The 27,617-nt window shown below is 38.2% G+C and overlaps 1 protein-coding gene across 4 annotated transcripts in view; it reads left to right on the forward strand.

Annotated features, from left to right (window-relative positions):
- Positions 1 to 27,617, forward strand: part of LOC132774511 (cadherin-18) — a 768,567-nt gene that overhangs the window by 639,848 nt on the left and 101,102 nt on the right. For 3 of the 4 annotated variants that reach the window (XR_010909825.1, XM_060774682.2, XM_060774681.2), the window contains one exon: positions 23,755 to 23,922. Coding sequence is in view for 3 of the 4 variants with exons in the window: in XM_060774682.2 (XP_060630665.2) it covers positions 23,755 to 23,922 (168 nt within the window). In the remaining variant the exon portion in view is untranslated. Of the gene's footprint in view, positions 1 to 23,754; positions 23,933 to 27,617 lie in introns of those variants that run through there. The other variant, XM_060774683.2, reaches the window with a different exon arrangement.

A 27,617-nucleotide genomic window follows, 5' to 3' on the forward strand; every position in this document is an offset into this window, starting at 1 on the left:
ACTTAGATCACCCCAAGGCTCAGTTGTATTCCCCGATTGCCAGTCTTCACTTCCAGAGAATCCCATAAATGTATCACTAGATGTTGGCTCCACACAAATAGATTGCACTTTCTTTACCTTAGTCCAATCCACAGTGTCATCCTCGTTTTTCCCACTCTGTGACCCATCATCTCCAGAGAAATCCTCAAGTGATTCCTCATCTGTAGGTGCTGTAAGTATATCCCAGATCCTCTTCCTTTGTCGCTCCTCATCTAATTTCTGCTCCCGAGTAACCCTCTTTCTTCCTCTATTCCCATCCATTGCATTTCCCTCCTCTCCTTCACTCATTGACCCTTCATCCCCAGATAACCCCTCAAATGAGTCCTCTTCTGTAGGTGCCATAAGTATTTCCTGGATCCTTTTCCTCTGTTGTTCCTCATCAGACTCCTGCTCACGAGCAACCCCTTTTCCCCTTCTGGCACCCATACTACTGCTTGCAACATTACTTACAGGCTCTACTACAACACTTATATACATTTTTTTTATTATTGTATTTCTGTTTTTAGTGTAATCAGCTTAGTTTTTATTTGTTTCTTTATATAGTCACACAATATAAATAAATGAAAAATGCAATGACATTTTCCCCCCTAGAAAATCACTTGGTGAAAAATTTAAAACACATACCTATTTGCTCTTTTATATGCTTTACTTGATTAACCATCCATCTTGTTAGTGTTTATATATTACATAAGATTATGTAATATTTCTTGATCCTTATTTGAAGACCAAATGAGACTAGGAGGAATAGCCACCTCAATTTCTGTTGGCATAACTAGCTCTTATGAGGTAGTGAAAAATTTGTCAAGAGAGTTGTGAAAAATCTTTGAAAGGAAGTGGTGATTTTCATCACTATCAAGTTAAAAAACAGCCTTGAATATTCCAGTACAAATTTCTTCACTTACTTACAGAACCTATGGAAATACACTTTTAACATCAAAGTTTATTTAGCTTTAAACACAGGTACTTGTGTTTCAACATTAACATTACTCATTTTAAGAGCTGCAGACAATTGATATGCATGTTTATAGTCTGCACTTATAAAACAAGGGCTAGTTTAGCATAATCTTAATCCAAAATGGAGGAAGAAAGTGTTTTTTAAAACAGGCACTGTAATTGGTTGTAGGCAGCACAATGTTTTCTGCAGATGGGGGAATATATTAATTGATTCCACAGTTCCATGAAACAAGTATAAGTGATTCCCTCCGTCACTCTGCACAGCTAGGGGACTTGGTCTTGTTTTATTTCTTCCTTGCAGCTTGAAAGGTTTATATCAAATATGTAGGAGGTACTTGATTGGAAAAATACACCATGCACTGCATAATTATGATGATGAATGCAGCAGCAAGGACATGTGCTTAGTTATCTGATGGAATTTTAATGAGTGCATGGGATTGATTTGTGAAGAAAAATGTATTATTTCCTTCCCCAAAAAGTAGCAAGTAGATAGCAGAGAGGAAGAAATCCGATGGCAATCTATGCAGAAAGCTACACTTAGGCTATGCAATTTTATACATAGCTATTTGGAAGTATAATGCAGTCAGAATTGCTACAGAATAAAAGTAATGTTATTTTGAAAACATATCTGTTAAGGGAAAGCACTTCTGAATTAATGAAATTCAAATATGTTTTGAAAAATTCTAAACAAGCATAAAATTTAGTTCCATCTGTATCACTAACCTGTAGTTATCTATCTAATTTTTAAGTTGGGAGATTTTTACCATAGATTTTAAGAAGGTGGCAACAACATTTTAAATTTACAAAGTGAGGGGATAGTAATTTAAAATGGAAATAAAATTGGAGCAATTTATTTATTTGTCGTGTCAGGATAACCAGTCAAATTATATTACATTTCTAACAGAACAAAGCAAACAAACAGACAAAATACAAAATTTGTGAGTTTGGTAGTTAATTAAATGTCCTTTGACCAGTATCTGGACACTTGGAGTGCCTCTGGTGTTGCTGCAAGAAGGTCTTCCATTGTGCATGTGGCAGGGCTCAGGTTGCAATGCAGCAAGTGGTCAGTGGTTTGCTACTCTCCACACTCGCATGTCGAGGATTCCACTTTGTGGCCCCATTTCTGAAGGTTGGCTCTGCATCTCGTGGTGCCAGAGCACAGTCTGTTCAGTGCCTTCCAAGTCACCCAGTTCTCTGTGTGCCCAGGGGGGAGTTTCTCATTTTTATGTATTTCTAATTGCTCCAATTCTGGTCACAGAAGCGACCAGAATTGGAGCAATTAGAAATACATTTTAAAAATTTCCATCTTTTCTCTTTTTACACATTTTTCTTTGGTGACTTTTTTTATATCTTCATGCAATATGTTAGTCTAGCCAGGAGTTTCTTTCACTTAAGGTATCGGGTTGATAGCTTGAAAAAACACACCACTATCTCCACAGTTACAAACTATAGTTAGTAGAAAAAATATAGCAGATATCTGTGCAATAGAGCAAAGGAAAATGCTTAACAGTTGAGCAATACACTTCCTAATAGGACAAGTGAGTTGTATACATACAATATATTGGATCCATAACTATATCCTTAACCCAAATGCTGATGCTCTCCATGTTTGTCAGGATGGAATAGAATCAGGTAACTGGAATAGGTCAAAAGCTGTCCAGCCCATGAATGAACTACTGCATGATAAGCCAACAATACATACCCAAATGATTGGTTTTGGGTTTGCTGCTTCTCAAGAATCTATTTGCTTCCTCATCTCATCTTTATTTCTAGTGGGCTTTTATTTCCTTCTTCCTCTTACATTTTTGTATGCATTATTCCCATTGTGTATGGTTTTGTACATAAAACAATAGGGATAATGCATTTGTTTTTAAAATTCCATGTCTTTTTAGCTGCCATCATTTTTAAAGGGTTTTATTGAATTTTACATAATACAATGAAAGAGTGAGAACAATAAGAATGAAGAAAAAGAGAAGAAAAATGGAAGCATGTAAGATAAAGACATGTAAAATAGAGAAAACAACCCTAAGTTATACCAAATGTCCAGAAAAAAAGAGAGAAAAAAGTGTAATAAAATCAAAAAGATTCAAAAAGATAAAAACAACATTAAAAAACAACCAAAAATTGACTTCCATTCCATCTTCTTGGATATTGTCTTTCTATTAAAAAAAATTACATTACTTTAAAAAATTGTCTCTCGTGTCTTTTATTTTTGCAAATTTTCTAGATAGTCATGGAGAAGGTCCCAATTCATTCTTCTTAAAGTATTGCCCGTATTTTTCTTCAACAAAAAAGTCAATTCATTCATATCCTTTATTTCTTTAATTTTCCCTATCCACTTTTCTATGGGTGGATTTGATTCTTGTTTCCATTCTCTTGCAAAAACAATCCTAGCGGCTGTCATAATGTATGTAAAAAGTTTATCTTCTTGTTCATTTAATTGTAAGTCCAAGTCTGTGAATCCTAATAGATAATACTCTGGGTTTTTTTATAAAGTTTTTTAAAAAAATCTTTTGTGTTTCTTCATGTATCTTTGTCCAGAAATTAATTGCTATCTTACATGTCCACCACATGTGGTAGAAGGATCCGAGTTGATCCTTACATTTCCAACACTTATCCGAGATCGTTTTATACATTTTAGCTAATTGTTTAGGTGTGGTATACCATCTGTGGAACATTTTTATCCAAATTTCTTTTAAATCTGTTGCATAAGTATATTTTAATTTTTTGTTCCACATTTGCTCCCACTCTCTCATTTGAATTGGTCTTCTTAAATTTTGAGCCCATTTTATCATCATCATTTTTTAAATGTACGTATGTTCTTCATATATATTTAATTTTTCTGCAGTGCATATATATATATATATACACACACACACACACACACACACACACACACACATATACACAAGACACACTTTGTGGCTCGGTGGACTTAGGAGATACCAAATGACTGCTTCTGTCAATAATTCTTATCATTTCTTACCTTAGCGTGGTGGCATTCATTTATCACTAACTTTATGGAACAAGCTGCATGTTTCAAAACAAACAATAATAGTCTTATTCCAGTTGAAGGTAAGACACACAGAGAAAGAGACAGGGGTACAACACAAGAGATCAATGTAGCTAAGAGAAAAGTCAGCATCATGCTAACAGCAGTCATGACACTGACGTTGTGGCTCTCTCTCTCTCTCTCTCTCTCTCTCTCTCTCTCTACACACACACACACACACATTAGAATTCTTTTCCCTTGAGGGAAAAAAAAAACAAACACACTGTGGGTTGAAATAGGTATCCAGAATAAAATGGATTTTACATCCAAGGCAGTTATCACAGCAGAAATGGCATTACCTGCTGTTTTAAAGTAAAGCTTGCAGAACAAGTCACTGAAAGACAGGCTGTCTTTGAGCACATAGGCACATCACGAGGAGTTTTGAGCACAGGGTCTTAGAGATAGCCACAGGCAATGCTATTAAAGGGTTTCAAAGACAACTTTGTCAGTTTAAGAACAATCCTCTAGACAAAAGTGTGCTGTAGAAGGGAAATGATACTGCAGCTATCTGTGCCTTCCTGCTGTAGCTGCAGTTGGAGAGGCACAGATTAAACAGCTTCTGACTCAAAACAGTTTTAATTGATCTCCTTAATTTAAACCTATGATATGATGTGTGTCATACACCAAGGAGATAAAAAACATAGGTAGACCTCTATTTCCTGGCTTTATCACTATAATTTAATCAGCAGATGAAATATTGTGCTTTAGTAAAAAAAAAAAAAGCAGACTAGTGTTTTTGAGTCTTTGTGCAAACAGATTACAATAAATTAAATGAATATGGTGTCTTAATTACCAAAGCATTATAGTATTTTATAGTCTACACTTAGGGTCTTCAATGGTTTAAAAAACAGATGGAAAAATATGGTGCACAGGGTAAGTGTAGTTTTCATAATTTGGCTCAAAATAAAAAATAGACTCCATGTTTAAGACATACAGGCAGTCCCCAAATTACAAGCAAGATAGGTTCTGTAGATTTGTTCATAAATGAATTTGTATAAAAGCCAGAGCAGGTACATTTTTAAGTGTAACTCCATAAGTATATTTAGCTTTGGATAGAATCAGAAAGGGTTAACACCCCTGTAGTGTTTGTTTTACTGCCTCTGCCCCTGTTCACTTCACTTTCTGCCCCTGTGATAATTGGATTTAGGAAAATTTGGCTTGTTGTGGAAACATGAATTGATGATAAAACCTCAGTTGAGAACCATTTTCCCCATTTTCCAGGGGTTAATTTCCCCTCCTATGGGTAGATTTCTCTCACTTCCTGTTGTTTTGCCCCCATTCTTTATTATGAGTGGTTTGTAAGTCGGATATTTGTAACTCGGAGACTCGCTATATATATGTAGGATTACATTGTATAGAATCAATCAGGTTCTCTAGGAATGTAGGTTAGTTACTTCCTGTAATACCTTTTACTTACTTATTTGCTTACTTACTTATGTTGTAGTAGAGTCTGCTGGCCACGTTACAACCGATAGTAGGAGTAGTAGAGGAGGGAAACGAGTTTCCCAGGTGTTAGATGAGGAACAGCAAAGGAAGAGAATTTGGAAGATACTTATGTCACCCACAGACGAATAATCCTTCGATTTAATAAACTGTTGTTTTGAACTTATTCCTGTGTCTGGCTCTTTAAGGCATCAGGGTTCCGACAACTACTTAGGTGATCCCTTTTTGTCTGAGTACAATTGTCTTCCAAGACCGGTGTACTGGCAGTGGGTCCATAGGTGACTGTGAAACCCTATTCTTGATCTGCATGTTCTCCTGCAGTGAGAGCATTGGTTTCCAGGTGGAAGGCGGTCTCGGTGGGGATTGGCTTGATGCACCTTCCTCTTGGCATCTCTCTCTTTTGCCCTCCATTTGCGCCTCTTCACATTCTACAGCACTGCTGGTCACAGCTGACCTCCAGCTGGAGCGCTCAAGGGCCAGGGCTTCCCAGTAGGCCTGGGTAACATCGCAAAAATTTGTTTCTAAAATCGATTTGTATTTGGGGTTTTTTTTTGTTTCGATATTTAAAATAATTACAAAATTTTCCCTTAAAAAAGTTCGGTATTTACGAAATTTCGTTAATATTTACAAAATATTTTGTAAAGATGCCGCCCTTTTTTTTCAATATTTTTTAAATATTTTTTTAATTTAATTATTAATTTAGTAGAATAGAGAGGAGAAATTATTATTAAGGAGGGAAGGCAGGCACTCACTCTGGCGGGCCCTCTCGCTCGCCGCTCGCTCGCCGCTCGCCCTCTCGCTCGCCCTCTCGCCCTCTCGCTAGGATGGGTTCCTTCCAGGAGGGGCTCTTTTTCCCAGGCTGCCAAACTACAACCCTCAGGATGCTACAGCATTGAGCCAATGTGGTGCCAAACCTCATCCAGGCTGCAGTGTAGATGGCTGTAGGATGGAGGGGTTTCCTGCCTCGAATTGAGAGAGAGAGAAGAGGAAGCAAGTGAGACGTTTCCAAGGCTCTGCTGATCTGCTGAGAAAGAAGGGCACAATGGGGGCTGCCTTTCCAACCAGGAGGGAAAGAAAGGAGAGCCTTCTTTGGAAGAGAGCTCAGAACCCCTCTGCGAAAGGTGAGAGAGAGAGAAAGAAGAGAAAAGGAAAGAAAGAGAAGGAGACCTCCCTCTCGCCCTCTCGCTCGCCCTCTCACTCGCCCTCTCGCTCGCCGCTCGCCCTCTCGCTCGCCGCTCGCCCTCTCACTCGCCCTCTCGCTTGCCGCTTGCCCTCTCGCTCACCCTCTCGCTCGCCGCTCGCCCTCTCGCTCGCCCTCTCGCTCGCCGCTCGCCCTCTCACTCGCCCTCTCGCTCGCCTGCTCAGCCGGCGCCGAGAGAGGAGAGCTCCCAGCAAGCATCGCCAGGCGGCCATCTTACGTATTTCCGAAATGGACGGAAATACAAAATTTTTTGGCGCCTGCCGTTTCGATATTTAAAAACACTTCCAGGTTTAAAAATAAGTTTTGTAATCGTTTTGTAATTCAAAAATTAATGAATTTTTTAACGAATTACGAATTAACGAAACGAATTGCCCAGCCCTACTTCCCAGTTCTCAGTGTCTATGCCAGAGTTTTTAAGGTTGGCTTTGAGTCCATCTTTAAATCTATTTTCCTACCCACCAACATTTCCATTGGTGGAATGTCTTTTATATCTTAAGAAATATATTTGAACAGATATTGAAATTACTTCCCCTACCACCCCCACTCTGGCAGGGGACTCTAGGCTTTTATTCTCCTTTAGGGTTGTTAAGGAGTAAACAGGTCAAGAAATTCTCTTATCTAGTTGTGTAGATAAGAGAATTCCATCTGATTACACTAATCATGTGATCTCTTCTTGCTGAAATTCCTTTTTTCACATAGAGAAACAGGAATCCTGTTTGTCACCTAGAAATGCTTTTCTTTGCAAGTAATGCCCTTTAACAGCAGTGATATAATGACCTAGAGAGGTTTTGCATTGACATATTATCCTGGGTCCAATGGGGTGTGTCACACTCTGGATTAGCCCCAGGATAGTCTTTACCACCTGTGCTGGGCCACTGCAGAGGCAGGAGGGTGTTCCAATCATTCATTGTTGCCAATCCCAGTTTTACCCTGTTGAACCACTACCCTGCTGCAACCCCCAGCCTTGAAATGGTTAGTTGTGACAGACATAACATCAATGAAGGCACTAAAACTATGGGGAATAAGAAGAGGGGAGAAAGGAAACATCCCTTCATTTCCCCTCTCCCTTCTCTCCCATCACTTCTGTGCAATTGGACCATCCTATGCAATTGGGCTGCCCAAACCCAATAACTTGAAATGCAAATAATTGCAGCCATTTCCATCTTGGAAGCAGCCAAATTACTTACATGTGTCAGAAATCATGGCTTGTTCTGGAGTTTTAAGGACTCTATGATCAACTAGAAGTGCGACAAGACGTGATTCATGGGTCATCTCTGTTCTCTCTGGCCATATTTATAGCAATTCCTGGTGTTGGTGCTACTTCCAACAGAGCCAGACCACTGCAATTTGATGCCAGATCACATCTCACACCCCACAAAGCACAACATAATGAAAATTTTAGAAAAAGCAACCCGGTGATGTCCAGGAAAAACAAACATCCTCATTTATGGAATGTGTTCATCCACACATACACACACAACTTCATTTTAAATATCCAAGAAAAGAGAAAAAGGTAAAGAAATATGTTGGAGCTGCCTATATTTTTTTATTCTTTTGGAGTCCTGTTATAGTCTTAGACAATAAATTAAAAAGACAAATATGATTGAAAACAGCCTGCTACCCTTTGAGTTTGTTTGCTTTTTGGATTAAGAACTCATAAGGTGGTTTATGTGTAAAGGCAGTGGTTGACAGTATATTATCCATTGGCAATCTCAAATCTATCAGTCTATTTAAAAAAGAGTACCTGTTTCAGGTAGACACAGATTTTCAATTAGGAATTGGTCAGATGTATCCTATCTTTTTTGAGAAGCTACTGGGATTTTCCATGGCTTTGAAAATTGAGTATATTTTCAGGCTTTTCTTTCTGAATTTCTCCAGATCAGTGGTAGTTCATGGTTTTTATCTTAATTTGGAGAGAAATCCCACTCAGCATTTGGATAGTTCCCTGAAGGTTAGGTTAAAACCTGGAGGGAAGACAAAATGCCAGTGCTCTAAACTCTAGACAGATCCTCCATATTCTGCCCATTTCCATTTTTCTCACTCCTTATAGATATATATAGGTAGTTCCTGAATTACAAACATCTGATTTACATATGACTCATAGTTAAGAACAAGAGTGAGACAACAGTAATTTAGCCCTAGGAATGGAAATTCACTCCTGAAAGAGTTATCATGGTGTCTCAACTGAAGCTATGTCACAACCTTTGTTTCCACAATAATCCAATGATCACAGGGACAGAAAATGAGATGAAATCTTCTCAACAGGGACACAGGGAACAAAACAAATACCAAAGGGATATTAACCCTTCCCTATGCTAGCCAAAGTTTATATATATAGAACTACGCTTAAACATGTACCTTTCAGAGTACATACAAATTCAACTTAAGAACAAGCCTACAGAACCAAGTTTGTTCTTAACTTGGGGACAGTTGTCGGGGAATTCTGCTAATCTGGCAGCTGGATCTCCAGAAATGGGACAGGGGAGCCGAAGGTCGGCAGTAACAGGGCACATGGTGGCCAATCTTTGGCTGAATCCAGCTGCCACGTGAGAAGAGCAGCTGCACAAGTGCAGGTTTTTCTGTGTTAGCCTTGCGGATCACGTGTCTTTTTGCAAGGCTGGTCTGTATATACCAGGGAATTCCAACCTTTTTCTTCTGCATTATATTTTCTTAACATTGTTATTATAGTCCTTCTTTACTAATAATTTTGCTAGGGAGAAGTGGGTATGTATTTGTGGGGGAGGGGCTATGAGTTTAAAAAGGGCTTTTGTGTGTGTTAAAGTATTTTTTTTTACATTTTTCTACTTATTTTGACTGAATGTGGTATAAGTATAGGGAATATTCTGACTTCCTTGAATCCTCATGGGGACAAATTCCATTTCAATCCCTCCCCAGCCCTACCTTCTGGCTTCTGTACGCTGTCCTGCACCAGCAGCCTAAGTTCCTTTCCCAAAACATATAAAAATTTCTTTCTTCTTGTTCACCTTTTTGACTCTCTGCTATTCCCTCCCCAGCCCTACCTTCTGGCTTATGTGTTTTTACTTCTTCACCAGTCCAGCATCCTCCCCCCGCCCAAATTAAAAATATATATTAAAATACTATTTAAAACTTACAAAAACCCATTTTTCTTATTTGTGAAAACTTTAAAAAAAATTCTGAAGATATGTGTATGACCCAAATGTTCTGAAACTTGGGGGGGGGGGGCTTAACTTGCAGTCATAAATGTGTCCTCCGAGTGTGGCCATTTTCATTCCAATTGCCATAAAAATGACAGAGAGGAGCCTCACCAGTTCCGTCATTGTTACCAATGAAGCAAAAAGAGAACTTCCAGCTGATGGATCACGAAACGGTATTCCCCCCTCCTGATTTTGAGCATTTCCTAGTAAATGGATGGGGAGGGGGCAGCCAAAAACAGAACAGATTTTTGACGAATTGCACATCCCTAATATATATGCTCTTATGAAAAAAGGATAAACAGTTTGAATGATATGTTGTAAATAACTGAACAAGGGAAGGCTATTTTAGTGCCTCCAAACATTTCTGTGTCAACAAACAATAAAAACCATATTTAACTTTCAGTGGGCCCTCCAAAACTGAATACAGGCTCTATTGTTAAGAACTCTCATCAAGTTAGCATGCCCAATGTAGTATATTTTCTTGAGAGAATAGAAATCAGAGCATCTCAGCAAGGGGTAAATTGCTTTATATATCCCAAACTGCTATATTTCTGCATCAATACGTTACTGGTATTTAGATACTTAAGAGCCTTGTGACTAATTTTATGTTTGCAGGAGTGTTCCTGTTGCTTTATGTGAGCACCTGGTTTATCATAATGGTCTCTCTTTTCCTGTTGGATCCTATAACGAGCTTGTCTAATTCATCCAGAATTTGGGCTCCTGTGTTTGGTTTTTTTGGTTGCTATTTTGGCTCTGCAAATGTTCACTTACTGCAGGACAATAATATGCCATCTGCACAGGAGGAATATACACCCATTCCATAAAACTTCCCTACAAGAAGAGGATTGTGAGTAATGGGTCAGAGCCAGTCACCCTTCTAGTGCTATGCCATTTGACAGATTTGCACCTGCATGCTCTTGTTTGAATCATCTCTGCTTTTTATTATCAACAACTCAGCCTTTTTAGGTAAAGGAATGCATTTAATGACTTGGAAAATGATTTTGGTGTTGCTCAACAGCTGTATGTAGGAATATGTGTGGGGTGTAGTTCTCTCCAAACAGTTATTGCTGCCATGAAAAGTGTGAAATAAAGGCACTGCTGCAGATGGCAAAAATGAAAATTTCAAATCAGCCATAATGTATACCAAGGTAGTTAAAAGCTCTGATAAAGTCACTAACATGTATCTCCCCACATTCTTTTACATTGTGATTTTAAAACATAACCCTCCATGGCTGTTGATTAAGACAGCACAATTCTATGTTTCTATACACTTTATGTGTTTTCCTGCTTGCTTTAAAATAAAAAAAAATATTTTGGTAGTTCAATTTGATTATGTCAGCAAAGAATCCAATTGATAGTGGTAGTCTTTTATAGAAACACATTGCCTTTTTATACCCACATTTAATACTCTTCTTGTGAATCCTCCTGTTTCTGAATAAATCAGAATTCATCTTGTTCTCTTCCACCCTTTGTTCCTCCTGCAGCAGGACAAGGTAGGGAAGAAAGCCCTGGTATCTCTGGTACCAGAGTACACCATTGGAATCTGGCCATAAAATCAAGAGGAGGGAACTGTTTTTTTTTTCTCCTTAAACTTAATTTGCCTACTTTTAATTGCCATAGTCTATAAAACCTATTTAACGGCATAACCATTTTATGTATGCAGCTAAGTAATGTCTTTCTGCCTGAGCCCTCTACCACTTCAATCCTTATTTGTCAAACAGTTAGCTGTTGTGAGCAACAGGAGTCTGTTTCTCCCCTGACTATCAGAAAAAGAATTCCTATTGTAATTCCCTCTTCCCCCAGAAATCATTCACAGGACAAATAGAAATGTCAACCAACTCAACAGGGACCAAATTCCCATTCCTCAAAGGGACTGCTGACCAAAAAATGCAGATGCGGGGCATAGGAGGAGGGGTTCATGGCTCTTGCTTATTCCCTAAACCAATCAATATGAAGTAGTAGTGAATGCATAATATCATGCAATCAAATAGTATTCAATAATGTGTTCCTCTGAATCTAGAGTCTTAGTACTACCACTATATAATTGATACAGTAGTTCTCTGATTAGCTTTGACGAATGCCCTAAATAGAGAGCTACTATAGCTATATTTACAAGTCCTGCTCCCAGCAATCCTGTCAGTCCACAAAGTGTCATGACCTTACAAAAGACTTTTCCAGATTAGAGTAACATTGAACAACTTGAAGGAGAGAATGGCAAGGTACTGATCCTGCAGAGCCAGGAGTCTCAGGAGGGCTAGAGACTTCACCTTTCAGAGAGACAAGCTGTAGAGTGAAAAGAAGGCTGTACCACTCCCTGTCATCTAGAGCAGGACGTCTTAAATGTTTTGCACTCATGACTCCTTTCCACCTGCAAACTTTAACATGACCGCAGGTATATAAGTATTTAAAATAGGTATAAAAAATAAACATTTGCTGATAAGAAATCAGCATTTGCAAGGTGAACTAAATAGGCCTTTTTATGAAGTATAACAGAAGCATTTCCTGCAGTGTCCACTGTAGCACTGCATCTTGCTGCTAACAAATATGTGTAAAAGGGTGGCATTCAGAAACCCTTTGCTGCTGCCAAATTTTTCAAAACCCCAACATTGACCTAAGGGAACCCCATTTGGGGTCAGGACCTACCGTTTAAGAAGTAGTGATCTAGAGTGTATCAACTGAAGGCATAGGTTGCTTTGAGGTGATTAGGCAGACTGGACGTGAGGAAGATCTACACAAGAACAGGACTTCCTCAAGAGCAGAAAACAACAGAACACTTACAACTGGACACTAGTTTGATTCCTAGTAGCTTTATATTCCTAACACCATATAATGGTTGAAAATATCACTTTCGCCTCACAACTTTAAAACCACCTGCTAGCCAGTGATTCTAGTGGTGATTTATCTGTGACTGTTTCACCTTGGACTGCGTTTGCCTTTTGGAATCTCCTTCCTTGTTTTCTGTTAAGAACTTGACAGATTAGACCCTGGTCTGCTGTTTGTCTTTTGATCCTCCACACTTGGTTCATTTTCTCTCTCTTAGGACTCTCTTTTAACCTTGGTTATGCTTTATGCTGTCTATTTTTTCTGCTTGCCTTATCTAACTTAATTAGGTCTTGACAGTGAACTATATACAGCACCTTTTATACAGCTAGGGCCAGTGATGAACTGAAATTGAAGGCCCCTTCTACTACCATATAAAATCCAGATTATCTGCTTTGAAGCTGATTATATGACAGTGTAGACTCATATAATCCAGTTCAAAGCAGATAATCCAAATTATTTACTCTGATAATCTGGATTATATGGCAGTGTAGAAGGGACCTTAGTTGGTGACCATGTTTGAAAGAGTTTGGTGTATAACTACCTTTTCTATAATAAAATTCAAACTTGCGTGCCATGTACTTTCCTTTTCCCCCATTTAAATAATCACATCAGTCCCGTGGGTTATGTTGTGGATTTTTCATGCTCTAGTCCATTGCACTTACACCTACAACACACTAGGTACTGATCATTCAAGGGGCTTCTGCAAAAATATGCTTATCTCACATTTTGTAGATTGAGAAGATACTATGAATCATCTTTCAAGTGATAAATGACTTCTTCTACAAGGCACAATCAGTCATTTTTTTTCTTTTCCTTTTAAAAATGCAGATGGCTTCTTCAAAGCAGTTCATAAAATAAAATTGCAGAATCCGCTTAAGTGATAAGTGTAAGATTCTACCACTCAAAAACCACTTTCTTTCAGAATCAAAACTGCAGCTCAAATTCCAGTGGGTCCATAATATGCTGCTGAAATGGGAATTTCCCTTCTAGCAAAATCTGTTACATTCCAGAACATGATTCTAGTTTGATAAGCAAGCTAGTGAGTTATGTCTTCTAATGATATGCCCAAGTATGACAGTTTCAGTTTAACCATTCAGGATTGTTCAGACTTAATTTGCTCTAAGATCCATTTGTGTTTTTAGTAGTCCACAGTGTCAATAGTACTCTTCTCCAGCACCATAGATCAAATGAGTTGATTTTGTTCCTATGAACTTTATTGTACTGTCTACACTGGCACAAATGCAAAGAAAAATTAGCATTTTAAATGCCTGTTTTCTTCATGTTTCTTGGCCACATGGGCTGAAATCCCAGCTTTTTGGCTGGGGGAAAGGGGTGGCCAGACTATCCACCCGTGCCAATTTACGATTGACATGGATGGGCAGGTGATTGTCCCCTCTCCCCTCCTTGTCCTCCATTTAGCCTACTTAAGGGTTTTTTTATAAAAAAAGTTAAATATGGGCGGCGGCAGGGGGGGAGGCTGGCATTAACATCCCTCTTCCCTGGGCTACCTGAACTGGGGAGTAGGGATGACTGTGCGGAGTGCTTGCTTGGATCCCATGGGACAGTCCTCTACCCCCAAAGGTTGAGATTTTTCAATAAGGGGTCTTTTAAACCTGGTATATTCCAGGTTGAAATGTATTAGCCTGAAATGTCATCTGGATGCCTCAGACTCATCCATTTCCTATCCTACATCCTACATTATGTGACTTTGTAGGTGGGACCCAGATTTCACAACTAAACTTAGAAACTGAAACTGGATGATCCTAACCTTAGTATTCAATTATACACCTTTACACTTCAGGATCTTGTAGTTTCTTCCTAGCTGGCCTTACAAGACATATTTTTCTTCTTATTTCTTGAATGTATCCTCCACTCTGGTTAATGACCAAGGACACATCCTGTTGCAACCCAGAGCAGGAAACTGGACCTTAAGACAACAATCCACCACACTTGACTTCAGGAAAAACAATCCTTTTTATTGATGAAAGATGAATACAAAAATAGAGGAAAATATGCAAGGTAAAAAGCCACAGTAAAAATTAGCAACAAGAAATGTCCATAATCAAGATCAAAAATCCACAGTAACACTGGTAAATCCTGGAACCTGTTAGCAATCCACTAACCGTACTTGAAGCACTAGAAAAAACTCCTTGGAACAAAGCCACTGGAAGCAGGAGAACTGCAAGAGTCTGCACATGAATCTGAAACGATGCCTGGTCTGAAGATGCATCCAGACGGGAGGCACTTAAAGCCGAGAAATCTATTATGTGACACGCCTGAAGGCTTTGAAGGCCTTGTTTGCCTTTCTCTCAATCTAGCTGACCTTCGTAAACCTTGTGATTCTCCCCTGCTCTGCCAAATCTGCCCTCTCCTATCCTCATTAGAGAGCCCAGGTGTCGGATTCTCTGAAGAGCCAGAAGGGAGTGAAAGTTCACCACTTGGCTCTGAAATATTCTCATGGGAATTTGGACTTTTGCTTTCCAAGGCTGCAGGAGTTTCTTCTACATTGATCTCAGAATCAACATCCTCATTAGCATCAGGAAATACAATCAGAGAATCAGGTTCAGGTTCACACACAGGCTGAACCCCAACACATCCACACAGCTTCCTTATATGCACAAGCTCCCACGCTTCTCCCCGAAGCATCCAAATGATACCTCAGGGAAAAGGGAATAAATTTGACACGTGTAAGACCCGGGTCTTTCCAGGTGTTGACCCTGTGTGGATTGAGCCTGGGAATCATGTTATACGACTTCTGAGCCTAATCCACATAGCTGTCTCAGAATTTACAGGGTCCTGGAGCCCGGAAAACCCAAGATAGCTGCCACCCCTCACCAAAACGTCTTTAAAAAAATCTAAAAAGTAAAAAAAAAACTTACCTGGCCACCATTATCCTTCTGACCACCATCTCCTCCCCTAAACTTCTTTTAAAAACATAAAAAGTAATATATATATATATACTTACCTGGCCACCACTATCCTGCTGCCGGCCCTCTCCTGGCACATAGAAATGACATGCCAGGAGGAGGTGGGAGGTTGAAAATCGCTTCTTGCCCCCCTTCTCCTGGCATGTCCTTTCTCCATGCCAGGAGTAGGCCGGCAGCTGGGTAAATAATTTTTACATTTAAAGACTTTTTGGTGGATTTTTGTTGGTGTCTGGGTGCCCTGCTGGAAGGTCTGGCAGGGCATCTGGACACCCCCCCCCCCAGAAAAATGTGGGTGTTCATGGGTAGTGTGTGGACTTTAAACCCGATTGGGCATGGGTTAAAAGGCTGTGTGGAAGTGAGCTGAGCCAAGGCATTATTTCATTGTTGCAAATAGATTTTGTATTATTAAAAATGTCCATAAGCAATTTCCAATCTTACAAAACAAAACAAAAAGCAAAACTTTGATTGGCTTGTCGTTTTAAATGCATCAGTTTTTATTCCATTTTAGTGGAAATGTTTTTTTTTTATCTTTTTAAAATTAAAAACTTGTATGTTGTTTTAAATTGATTTTAAAATGCTTTATGAACAAATGTTCATGGTTTTTAATTTCAGTTCTAAATGTTTTTATTTTACAGTCCTTGGAAGCCCTGCTCTGAGAGAAAGGCAACACATACAGTTAATTAGTCAGTCAATCAATCAACCAACAATCAATGGATAAGGGAAACTGCATATAATTATGCCTTTATATTTATCAATGTCCTCTGAACAAACCTGAAAGCTTGGAAGTATCTGAGGTTCAAAATAGGCTTATAGAATTTGGAATTAACTTTCCAATAATGGAAGCATTACTTTACAACTTCAGATTGTAACCAGAAATCCATTTGTGATAAAATAATAGCTTTTAGTTATTTTTATAATTATAAAAGTATAGATTACTAAATGGATGAAGAATAACATGGATTCAAGCACTGGGTTGTGCTGCTGCATTACAGCTATTGTAGCTGTTAAGGTAGAAAACAAGGTTGATTGGAGGAGAGTGTTCTGTCCTACATGGCAGTAGTCAGTACATCTCAGACATTTATTTTTAAGGTAACCATTTTATTGTGACAGTAAATGACTACTTTTCAAGCTCGGTTTCCAACATGTTATATTGATGTTACCATTCCTGGATGCCTTGACACAGCATGAAGCCACAAGATGCAAGAAAGGAATTTTTGGAAGAAAAGAGATGGATGAATCACAGTATATTATCACAGGGGAGTTAAAAGAAAAGTCCTGAACTCATGTTGGGATGGATCTGCACATACATTTCTTCCTCGAAGGAGTAAGGCTTGTTGCACAACTATGTTTTCAATGCTGCACAATCCATACACCTTCCTAGCTCTGTAAAGCTGTGAGATTGGTTGAGGGGTTAGAGAACTGAGCCAATTTGCAGAACAAAGGGCCTCATACCATTTTGTACATACTGTTTAGCTTTGCCATATAGTCCGTATCAGGTATTGAATATAAGATTTGTCCCTGCCACATAATTCACATAATTAGGGCATTTTATTTCAAAATTTCTTTTATCAAAATGTAAGATTATAGGTGGTGAATAGGTTCTGGTTTTTAGTCCAGACTTTAAAAGAGATATAATGTAATTCTGAATTAATAAGTTTTCTCTTTATTCATGATGAAGTATAGAGATATAGGGGTGTGCAAATCTTCATTTTTAAATCATAAGTCATATCTAATTTGTAAGTTTTGTATATACAAACAGATATTAAGGAACACTGGGGGAGTGGGGCATGCAAAAAACCTAAGAATCAAAATTCACCCAATACTTTTTTGTTTGATTCTGATATGCTCAGAAGTCATTTTGAGTGCAAACGATGTGAAGCCAAAAAAGCTGCCATTCCTCTTTAAATTAAGAAAAGATAGGCCGCCTCTCTCCATGAGAAGAGGAAAGCAGTAGGACAGGATGAGCTCAGTAAGCTGGAAAAGAGACTGAGAAAGCACAGAATTCTGGGAAATGTAGTTTGGGAAGGCGAGGGGCCCTACACCAGAGAATTCAAAAGTCCGTGTCATAAACTACATTTCCCAGAATTCTTCTCAGCATCAGAAAGCCCCAATCAGGATAGTGGAGCGATTTGTCCCTCATAGCAGCAGCCATAGTTCAAATACATGGTTGAATCTGCAAAGAGGAGAACTGACTGATACTTCAGTACTAGTAAGTAAATCTGTACTGGGCTGGGAAGAAATCCATAAATTCAAGTTTTATCGGTTAAATACATTAAATGAGATAGTGGTTGTGGCTTTTTTTAAAAAAGGTTTTTTTTTATAAAAAAATCCAAAATCAGTAAATTTATTAATATTTCTGAAACTTGGGAGGGATGATCGCCTGTTATTTTGTGTCATTGTATAGAAAATTCAAGGAGATGGCTCTTGTAGGGTTTTTTTTTTTAAAAAAAAGTTTTTGTAAAAGCTTTGAAAATTTCCAAAAGATCTGTGGATAAGTGAAACATTCTGAAATTTTATGGGCTAACAGTGTTCAATGTGTGTGTTCTATAATTTTAGCAAGTTCAATGTCAATAACTCTAACAATGATGGAGAAAGGACCCCCTGAAGTTTCCCCATTGGCACAATTACTTTACAAAAAGTAACAAACAAAACCAATTAATTACAGACCCCATCTAATTTCAGAAACACTTTAGAAACTACTTTCCCCCACCCCTAATTTTATAATGGGTATTGAAACATGTTTGATTGATTGCACAGGCCTAATAGATATATGCGAAACTGAATAAATGCTAATTCAAGTGAAGTTGTTTAAAGCACTGGTATGCATTTTTACTTTAAAGAACAGATTAAATGAACTGAGGATTGCCAGGTAAAGGATTCAAGGTATGGATGATACTTAGGATTTCCAGGCAAGTTCCACTAAAGCAGCGGTTCTCAACCTGGGGGTCACGACCTCCAGGTGGGTCACCTGGCCATTTTGGAGAGGTCATGAGGCCTCCTCCATTGGCCTCACCCCAAGGGCATGGGCCAGGCGAGGACTCCTTCATGCAAGGCCTTGCCTCGTGCAAAGCCCGCCTCACCTGCCTCACTCTCTTGTCATCCAGCGAGGGCGTGTGGCAGGCGAGGTGTCCTCCGTGCAAGGTCTACGTCACAGAAAGCCCGCCTCACCTGCCTCACATTCTCACCATCCGGGAGTTCTGTGTGGAGGTCTCAGTGGTCTGTGGAAGTCAGCGCTGAATCGGTTGAAGGTACTGCAAATCCATTTTTTTCCTGATTAATCATGATGCTTTAATTATGTTGAATTTGTAACAATTAAAACACATCCTTCATATCAGACATTTACATTACAATTTGTAACAGTAGCAAAATTACAGTTATAAAGGAGCAACAAAAATTATGGTTCGGGGTCACCACAACATAAGGAACCATATTTAGGGGTCCTGGTGTTAGAAAGGTTGAGAACCATGCACTAAAGAGTAAAGTTCTGTGGAAGTAACTACTGGAAAGTTGTAAGTATATGTTAAATTTGGACTTTAAGACAAAAATCTTTCCAAACGGAGGATACACTAACACTGAAGGGTTAATGCATTTGACACCACTTTAAATACATTGCACAATGCTCTGGAGCCATAGGAATTGTAGTTTTGCAAGGTTTTTAGCCTTTTCTGCTGAATAGTTCTGGTATCACACCAAACTATAGATCATGGCATTTAAAGAGGTGTCAAACTGCTTTAATACACGCTGAGTATCAGAGGAAACCAGAACACTATTAGAAAATCTCTAAAAGTAAGCCCAATAAGGTAGGAAGATGCTCCTCCAGGAAGGGAGTTGAATTTGGAAAAAATCTTCCAGAGAAAATGCCAAGCCTTCTTGCCTTCACACACAAAAGGGGGGGGGGGGAGAGAAAAGAAACATATCTATCATTCTGTTTTATTTCACAGCAAGAATGGAAGTAATACATGTAGTCTGTGCATGGAGAATTGCCAAATGTGTCCACTCTGTACCAATAAGTATTGGTTATTGTTACGATAGAGCAAACTTCTATCTCATATTTTCCGAAGGCTCTATAAATGGTCTAGATGGATCTGTAGATCTCACAAGGGGAAACAGTGAAAGTGCCTCTTGCCAATGACACTTTTATCCTAGCAGATGCCCGCCCTAGATTTGTTCCTTGATAGGACTAACAGTGACAGGATGCTGGGAAAGTGAAAGGAAATGTTAGAGTAAACAAAATGTCTGCCATTATAAAACCAGAATAGTGCATGTTTGGGGATAGAATTCTTCACTACTTTTCTTCTCAAAGCAATCAATAATTTAAACAATTTTATTCCCATGGTGAGAAAATATTTGAAACATGTATATATTGAACTGCATTCATAGTTCAGGACTCCCTTTTCTTCGGGATTATTTAGCTTCCTGGTCAATAAATTCTGATTGTTGGATTCCATTAAGTCGGTGACTCTCCATTAAATAATCTAATAGACAAAGACTTGGCAGGGTCTAAGCTAATATTACAGAATTTGCTACAGATTTCTTGAATGGTTACTCATTTAATTTTCCTTATGTTAAGAGAAAGGCATCTTCTGTATATTGGAAAGCAATTTCTAAAAGCCAGATGTTTGCTCAATACAAAATTCCTGATTCAAGCAATGGAACTCAGGAATAGCCTTGAATACTTTTAGACTGTTTTTCAGCTCAATTGGCCATTTGCCAAACCAAATGGCCAATATGTCATCAGGTATGGCAGTGATGTTGTTTATTTGTCCTTTCCTTTTTTTCCCCTCTCATATTGTGTCATATTGTACAAATGGCTTTATGTTGCAATCCAGAGCAGTGAACGAGGCCCTAAGATAACTATCCACCACACTTGACTGTGAAAAACAATCCTTTTTTATTGAAGAAAAATGGTTACAAAATAAAGGAAAAATGCAAGTCAAAAGCCACAGCAAAATCAGCAAACATGAATTTAAATGGACAAAGCAAAACCAAAAGCCTCACTGTGAAATACTGGAACCTGTTAGCAATCCACTAACCGTACTTGATATCCTAGAAATCTTCCCAAACTATGGCCAGGGAACCGGGAGAACTGCCAAGGTCTTCATCAATTCTGAAACGATGCCTGAACTGAGACAGTCAGCCTGGCGTAAGGCAATTAAAGCTCAAGAATTGGTTCCACGAACCGCCCTTCTTCTTTGAAGCCAATGTTTTTAATTCTTGAATTCGGGAGGATCGACGCAAACTGAGTGATTTACTTCTGTCTTCCCAAATTTGGCCCCTTCTGTTGTCATTACAGTTAACAGGTGCAGAAGGGAGGGAAAGGTCAAGGCTTCCCTCTGAAACATTCTCATGAACACTGGTACTTTCATTTTCCAAATCTCCAGAAGTTCCTTCCTCACTAATTTCAGGAACATTGGCATTTTCCAAACCTACAGCAGTTTCTTCCTCACTAATTTCAGGAGCATTGGCATCAAAAGGTACATTTCCATTAGCATCAGTAAATATATTTTCATTAGCATCAGGAGGAACAAACAGAGAATCAGGTTCAAGTTCAAACTCAGGCTGAACCCCAACACTTTACTTGAAGTTTTGGCTGTTTCTAACTCTATTACGAATCTTCATACCAAAATATAGAGAAGCATTCCATCTGAGATGAGTTTTGCAAGCTTCTTATCTTTTTTTATTTTCAAATTCATAGTTGGCAGGAAATCTTATAGTAGATATCTGTATTTGCTACTTTCCTCAAATTCCAAAGCTTCACTTAGGCGATCCCTCATTGTCCAAGTAGGATAGTCTTCCAAGATCAGTGTACTGGCGGTGGTTCCAAAGACATCGCTAATGGTAAAGCAAAATATTATAATTTTATTCAGGAATTATCTTTCTATTCCTTCCTCAAAAATTCAGAGGAAATGAGTGTTCCAGTAACCTTTCAAGGCATTTTGTTGTTATATTTCCTGATTGTCTTTGAGCACACTGAATATTTCTTTTTTTGTTCACAGAAGAAGGTCAGTCTTTAAGCCTCAGACATTTCCCCCCTTTTTATGACATTCCAAAATGAAAAGAATACATATTCAAGTACCACCACTGCCATATCACTACCGAGGCAGTCAAAATGGTCAGAAGCAGTCCCATGGCAGAGGAAAGGGGTTTAGTCGCGGTTTTTAAGATTCTCCCATGGTCTAAATTCTTCCCTCTCACAATTGCACAGAAAAGGGAATGCTTCTTCTTTTTTTTCTTTTTTTTTTTTGTAAAGAGTTAAAGTTCTATACTCACATTGATATGTGGATAAGTTGTCCCTGGTCTCTTGAGTTGATTTTTGAATTGTTGGATTTATAGATGTACACATAATTAAATAACTGCAGAATAACACTGAGACATATGGGATACATCTAAAGTTCCTTTAGTCGTCATCTATTTTAATTGATCTTCATAAAAAGAAAGAAAAATATCCACTCTATTTAGTCAATTTTTTTAACTTTGAAAGTGAGAAAACCAGCTTGTTTTCACTGTTTCTGGTTGATCTCAACACTTTCAATTAATCTTTTGATATTCATTGGTATTTTTTATTCTCAATAAAGCCAGTATGATTCTAATGAACTAGATTTAAGTTCAGATTTTCACATTCCACTTTCACAAATATATTGGTTGACAGGACTGAGGCAATTGAGGATTGTTACCTGGATTCAGACTTATTGATTTAGCTTCTCATCCCAGGTTGCGGTACTTCTTTTCACGGCAAACTGTCATTTATTATAGTTGCAAATGTTGGTGACAATATATGAAAAAAAATACTGGCAAAGCCATCTAGTCCTTGTGATGTTTTTCTTTTAAAATTCTGTACTGTTTCTTTAATATCCTATTATGTTATTGGTTCCTCTGATTTTCTCAGCTGAAACTTTTGATAAATATGTCTGCTGAGGCACTTTGAGAGGGGTGACCTAGATGCTGTTTATACTCATGCAGAAGTAAATCTCATGTATAAGTCAAGGGCAGGTTTTGAGGATAAAATTATAGATTATGATATGACCCATGGATAAGTCAAGAGTTATTCCATGGAGAGAGGAAAGCACCAGTGCCTCCTCATGGACCAGCTGTCCCTTGCTGCTTCCTGTCATTTTCCACCCTGGCATTAAAGAAGGCCAGAAGTAACACTACAATGGATAAAGTAGATGGGATTGGTGCTTAGTTTAGGTTCTTCCAAGATAGACTTAGCTTGTATCTTTCGCTATTCTAGTCAAAGAAGAGCCTCTCCTCCCCCCCCCCCCCCCAGTACACATATGTTTTTGGAATTATTTTTGACTTTAATTTCTAGACTTAAACATGAGTATATATGCTAATCATCTGTCCCAAACCACCTTCTCTCCAGATGCCAAGCATCTGGATATAGGTGACATCAATTATTTCATTGTCCTTTCTTATGTGCCCCTGCACTTATTTGTTTTTCAATTTTGCAAATGTTTTCATAACTAAACAGATGGAGCCAACAGAAATTTTACCCAAATGGCATTGCACTAAAGCCACCTGAATGTGTGTTTTTCTAAAAATATTATGTGTGAATCAAGAATGTGGATGGTATTCAGAAACTAATGAATAAGAATGAAACCATGCGATGGTATTGATGGAATGCAAACTTGTGTAGCTTTCTTGACATCAGATATATTTTAGATCACATATATAGATCAACCTATTTTCATTAATAATTCACTTGAACTGCTACTGAAGCAATTATCACATGTGATGTCATGTTTCTATAGGTTGGATTGATAATGTATTAATATATTATATGCATTTGTAATGGGAATATTTTTCATTTCAGTATATCCCCCAGCAAGCTGACAATCTATCAAATGCTGCTCCATTTGCCTTTGAACACATTGTGATGTGTTTGATGTTTCTTTGTAATGCCTTATATAAGTTCCTCCCTCCCCAGCAACAGATGTGGCACAGTAGAGAATGCAAATTTGTTGAATGTGAGTCAAAAATTCAACTGAATATGGCTTGCTGGGGATGTTAATTAGTTTTGTGCCTCATTCTGTTGACAAGAGCAACTATGTAGGTGGCCTCTCCTTTTATAACCTTTATAAAGAAGTGAAGAGTAATGTTTCTTTTCTTTCTTCTTTCCCATTTTTTGTAACATCACAGGAGTCATCAGGACAGCCTTGCATAACATGGACCGGGAAGCCAGGGAACATTACTCGGTTGTCATTCAAGCCAAAGATATGGCTGGACAGGTTGGAGGGCTGTCAGGATCAACCACTGTAAACATAACACTCACCGATGTCAACGACAACCCTCCCAGGTTCCCTCAGAGTATGTAAAGGTTTGATCTGATTTATTTCTTTTCCCAGCCAAAAGTTAGTGTACTGAAAATGTATTACAGTGTCAGGAAGATATTGGTAAATCTAAGGTTTAATATGAATACTCAAAGGATGTTTTGAGAAAGCTATAATTTATAGCTAGAGAGCATTTTCCCTTCTCAGCAAAACAATAGAAATGCTATGTCAAATCTATCAAGAGCAGATGTGAGGATTGCTTGACCTTCCAAATACTATATCTGCCATTGTTTTGAGGCAGTCAATTGATGATGACATCTCTGGTCCAGTGGCTATGTGTTGTTTTTTTTTCCACTAAGAGGTTCACTTTCTTGTTCCAATCAACTTTTTCATCTTTGAAAATGGATGCTTGGTAGCTCATAACAAATCAAATCTGGGAAATCAATGGTTCTTATATGTAAGGACCAGTACAAGTCTGGTGGAAAAAACAGACCCGGGAACCATGAGAAAGGTAGAAAAAATGAAGGGAGGGGGGAATAATGTATCTAGGGTGTCAAGATCCTCATTGCAAAATTGGGATGAAATTTATTTTGTTTGAATGTAAAGACAGATTAATTTAGCAGACATTTACTGAGTTAATAAGATAACTGTAACAAACTTATCCTCCAGTTTTAAGGGTTTCTAAAATGTGTTCTGCATTTCTCTCCTAAGAATACCAAAAAGGAAACTGCATACCAAACTCCATCTATTAAGATAAAAATATGCAAAAATGTTATGAAAATGCTTGCAAAATTGTAACATTATACCTTTCTACCAACAAGGCATTCATTTTTGTATTCATTTATTCCAATGTAAACACTGGGAGAAATGAGTTCAGAATGCAAACATTGAGAGATTGTGTATCAAAATATTGATTTTTGTATGCCATCTTCACAAACACATGCCAGAATGAAATAGAGCCAACTTATGGCTTAAAAGGTTTAGATAGGAATAGATTCAACCATCTTTAATGTCATTTTGCTTCTGAAAATCGATGGCATTTTTATGAAACAAAGATATATTAACTTGGGTTTCCAGACCCTTGTTTGCCAGAAAAAGCTTACGTCAATTTTGAATGGACACAAATGTGAAGCTTTCATGTATATTGATTTAAGAATAAGCAAGCACTTTAAATTGGCAAGTTTAAGTGAGTATATATATATATATATATATATATATATATATATGGGGGGGGGGATAACTCTCTAGTGCATTTAACATGATCAGGGCTATAAAAACAGAAAAAGTATAAAAATTTACTGCCTAAAACAGAATTTTATAATTTCCCATCATGCACTAATTTACTAATCAACTGATAGCTAAAATTTAGTTGCATACAGCACTTTCATATGCAGGGTAGCATAATTTATTAGGTCTGACATATTTCACCAAGACATATAAAACCAATGTGGATTGTTATTCATATTGATCTGGATTGATTGGTCAGACCTCCATACACTACTACTGTCACTGAACACATAAAACAGACTTTTTTTTTACAGCCAGTTCTCCACATTAATGAGTTTGACTGTTATGGATTTGATTATTTGCAAATTTAATAAAAATGTTGTCTAGGAATTTCTAGGAATGTCTCTATGACAGACCCCCCCCCCCCCAATTTAGTTGTTTTGCCAGTGAAATGGAGACTTGTGGTGACTTGCACACCCTCCCTCCTTCCCTCATCACTCGGGGTATTGGGACAAGGCACATTGGTGCCCTGTTTCTGATGGAGGAAAAGGGTAAAAATGCAGGAAGATTCATTGGAATTATCCAAAAGACACCTTGCCTCCTGTTGTTGGCAAGGAAGTGCCTTGTGGTGCTTCCTCACTACTTCAGCAATCAATGGGGCAGGGTCACAGCCAGTATCCTGCCCCACTGATGGACATATTCAGGACACATTCAGGGATGGGGCCTGCCGAGTGATGGCACTCGGCAGGCCTCATCCCTGAACAGGAGGAAAGACCTCCAGTCTGATGAGATGGTATATTCTCCAGTGTAACTTTACATTCAACTTCTATCATGCTGGAGGACCTAGCGATATCTGAAGATATTCAGTTTTTTTTATTTTAAAAATCATGTTTTTTAACATTTGTGGGAATCCCATGCCCTTAACTCTAGGAAATGTGGAGGGTTGCATGTGCATATTACTGTTATCACCACCACAACCATCCATAACAATAATAAGTGAAGCAGGTCAGATGGCCTGAATTGGCCTGAGATCGTTTCTGGATATTCAGAAACTCCCAATACCTTATCCAGATTAAAACCTGTTAAGCCAATTCTATCCTACATTAGCAGAAGTTGGGAAATTCTTTGGAGCTTCCCTGAAACTCTGATGCAGTCCCACACTTTGGGCTTGGTGCAAACATAACCTCAAGAAAGGAAGAGGTGGCTCCCCTCTTTTCCCTTGGAGCCTTTGTTGATGTCAACCAAGGTAACATCAACAAAGCCTCCCAATGACAGTCAGGAGTTCTCCAGAGCAAAAACAGGACAGAAAAGGTAAGGATGGACAGTTAGAACTCAGTTGAGGAGTGGAGCATATGAATACAATCTGGTGATGATCTGAGAGAGCAGAGCTTTGAATCAGCTCTGGGTTTAGATGTCCATGAAGGTGGACCCCAAGAAAGTAAAAGGCTTACTTTCTGCATGACAATATTAGACCTGGATCTCATATAAAGCCAGTTCTTTCCTCTGTAGCATCTGAATGAGTTTATTTGCATGAAAATGTATTTAGAAATAAAACCCAGTTAGTAGTTACTCCCTCTCTTTCTTCTTTGTGTGAAGATGTATTTTTTCATACATATAGAATTCTGGTTCAAATAAATCTGGGCAGTAATTGGTTTACAAATAAGATATGTAACTTTTTTTTGTTATGTATAATGTTTAGAATAATTTTCAGGGAATAAGTATGTGGATTTTCAAGAGGGCTGTTGTGCGTGAATTTATTAGCAGGATTAGCTGATGCACTTTGCAAAGTGTTCCAAACTTGATCTGCCACTGCTCCATACAATAAATTGTCATCAATGTACCTCAGCTATACAAATGGTTTATATTTGAATTCCATAAGGATGGTTTGCCCTGGTTCACATGGGTGTGTGTGTGTTGCAGGGGACTCTAAACATTCACAATTCTCAAATATGTTGGCATAAATGATGTGACATTAAGTGTTAGGAGTATGCAGTTATTCTTGAATGCACACTCTTATGTAATAAGGGATTCCTTTTACATGCCATTAAACTCATTCTGCAGCTAGGTTATTGGAGCATTGCTGAGAGGATAAGATGGTGACGCATTTGAAAACTAGATTTGGCATTAGTTATGCTCACTTAACATATAAAACTACGTGCTTGAACAGATATTGTGCTGTATGTGACTGGATAATCTTACTAAAGCTGTTAGGAAAGATAAAATAAGATAAAATAAGTTGGTGCTAAAGTTGTTCTTAAAATGCTTAACCTTTTCTGTAATATTGTTGGCCCTTTTCCTATTGGTGGGGAAAATATTCTTGAATTTAACATTGAACTTAACAATTTACCCTATTGTAATGAACCATTTCTGTTGAAAATTATCATAAAGTCACTCCGGAGGACCTAAGCAATTCATCTCTAGGAATTTACTATGTCCTGTTGCTTCCAATAGAAGTATAGCATAAAATTTCCAATTCCTAGAGAAGTCATATTTTCTTGGAGGCAA

Source organism: Anolis sagrei, chromosome 4, assembly GCF_037176765.1.
Source record: "Anolis sagrei isolate rAnoSag1 chromosome 4, rAnoSag1.mat, whole genome shotgun sequence".
Taxonomy (NCBI): domain Eukaryota; kingdom Metazoa; phylum Chordata; class Lepidosauria; order Squamata; family Dactyloidae; genus Anolis; species Anolis sagrei.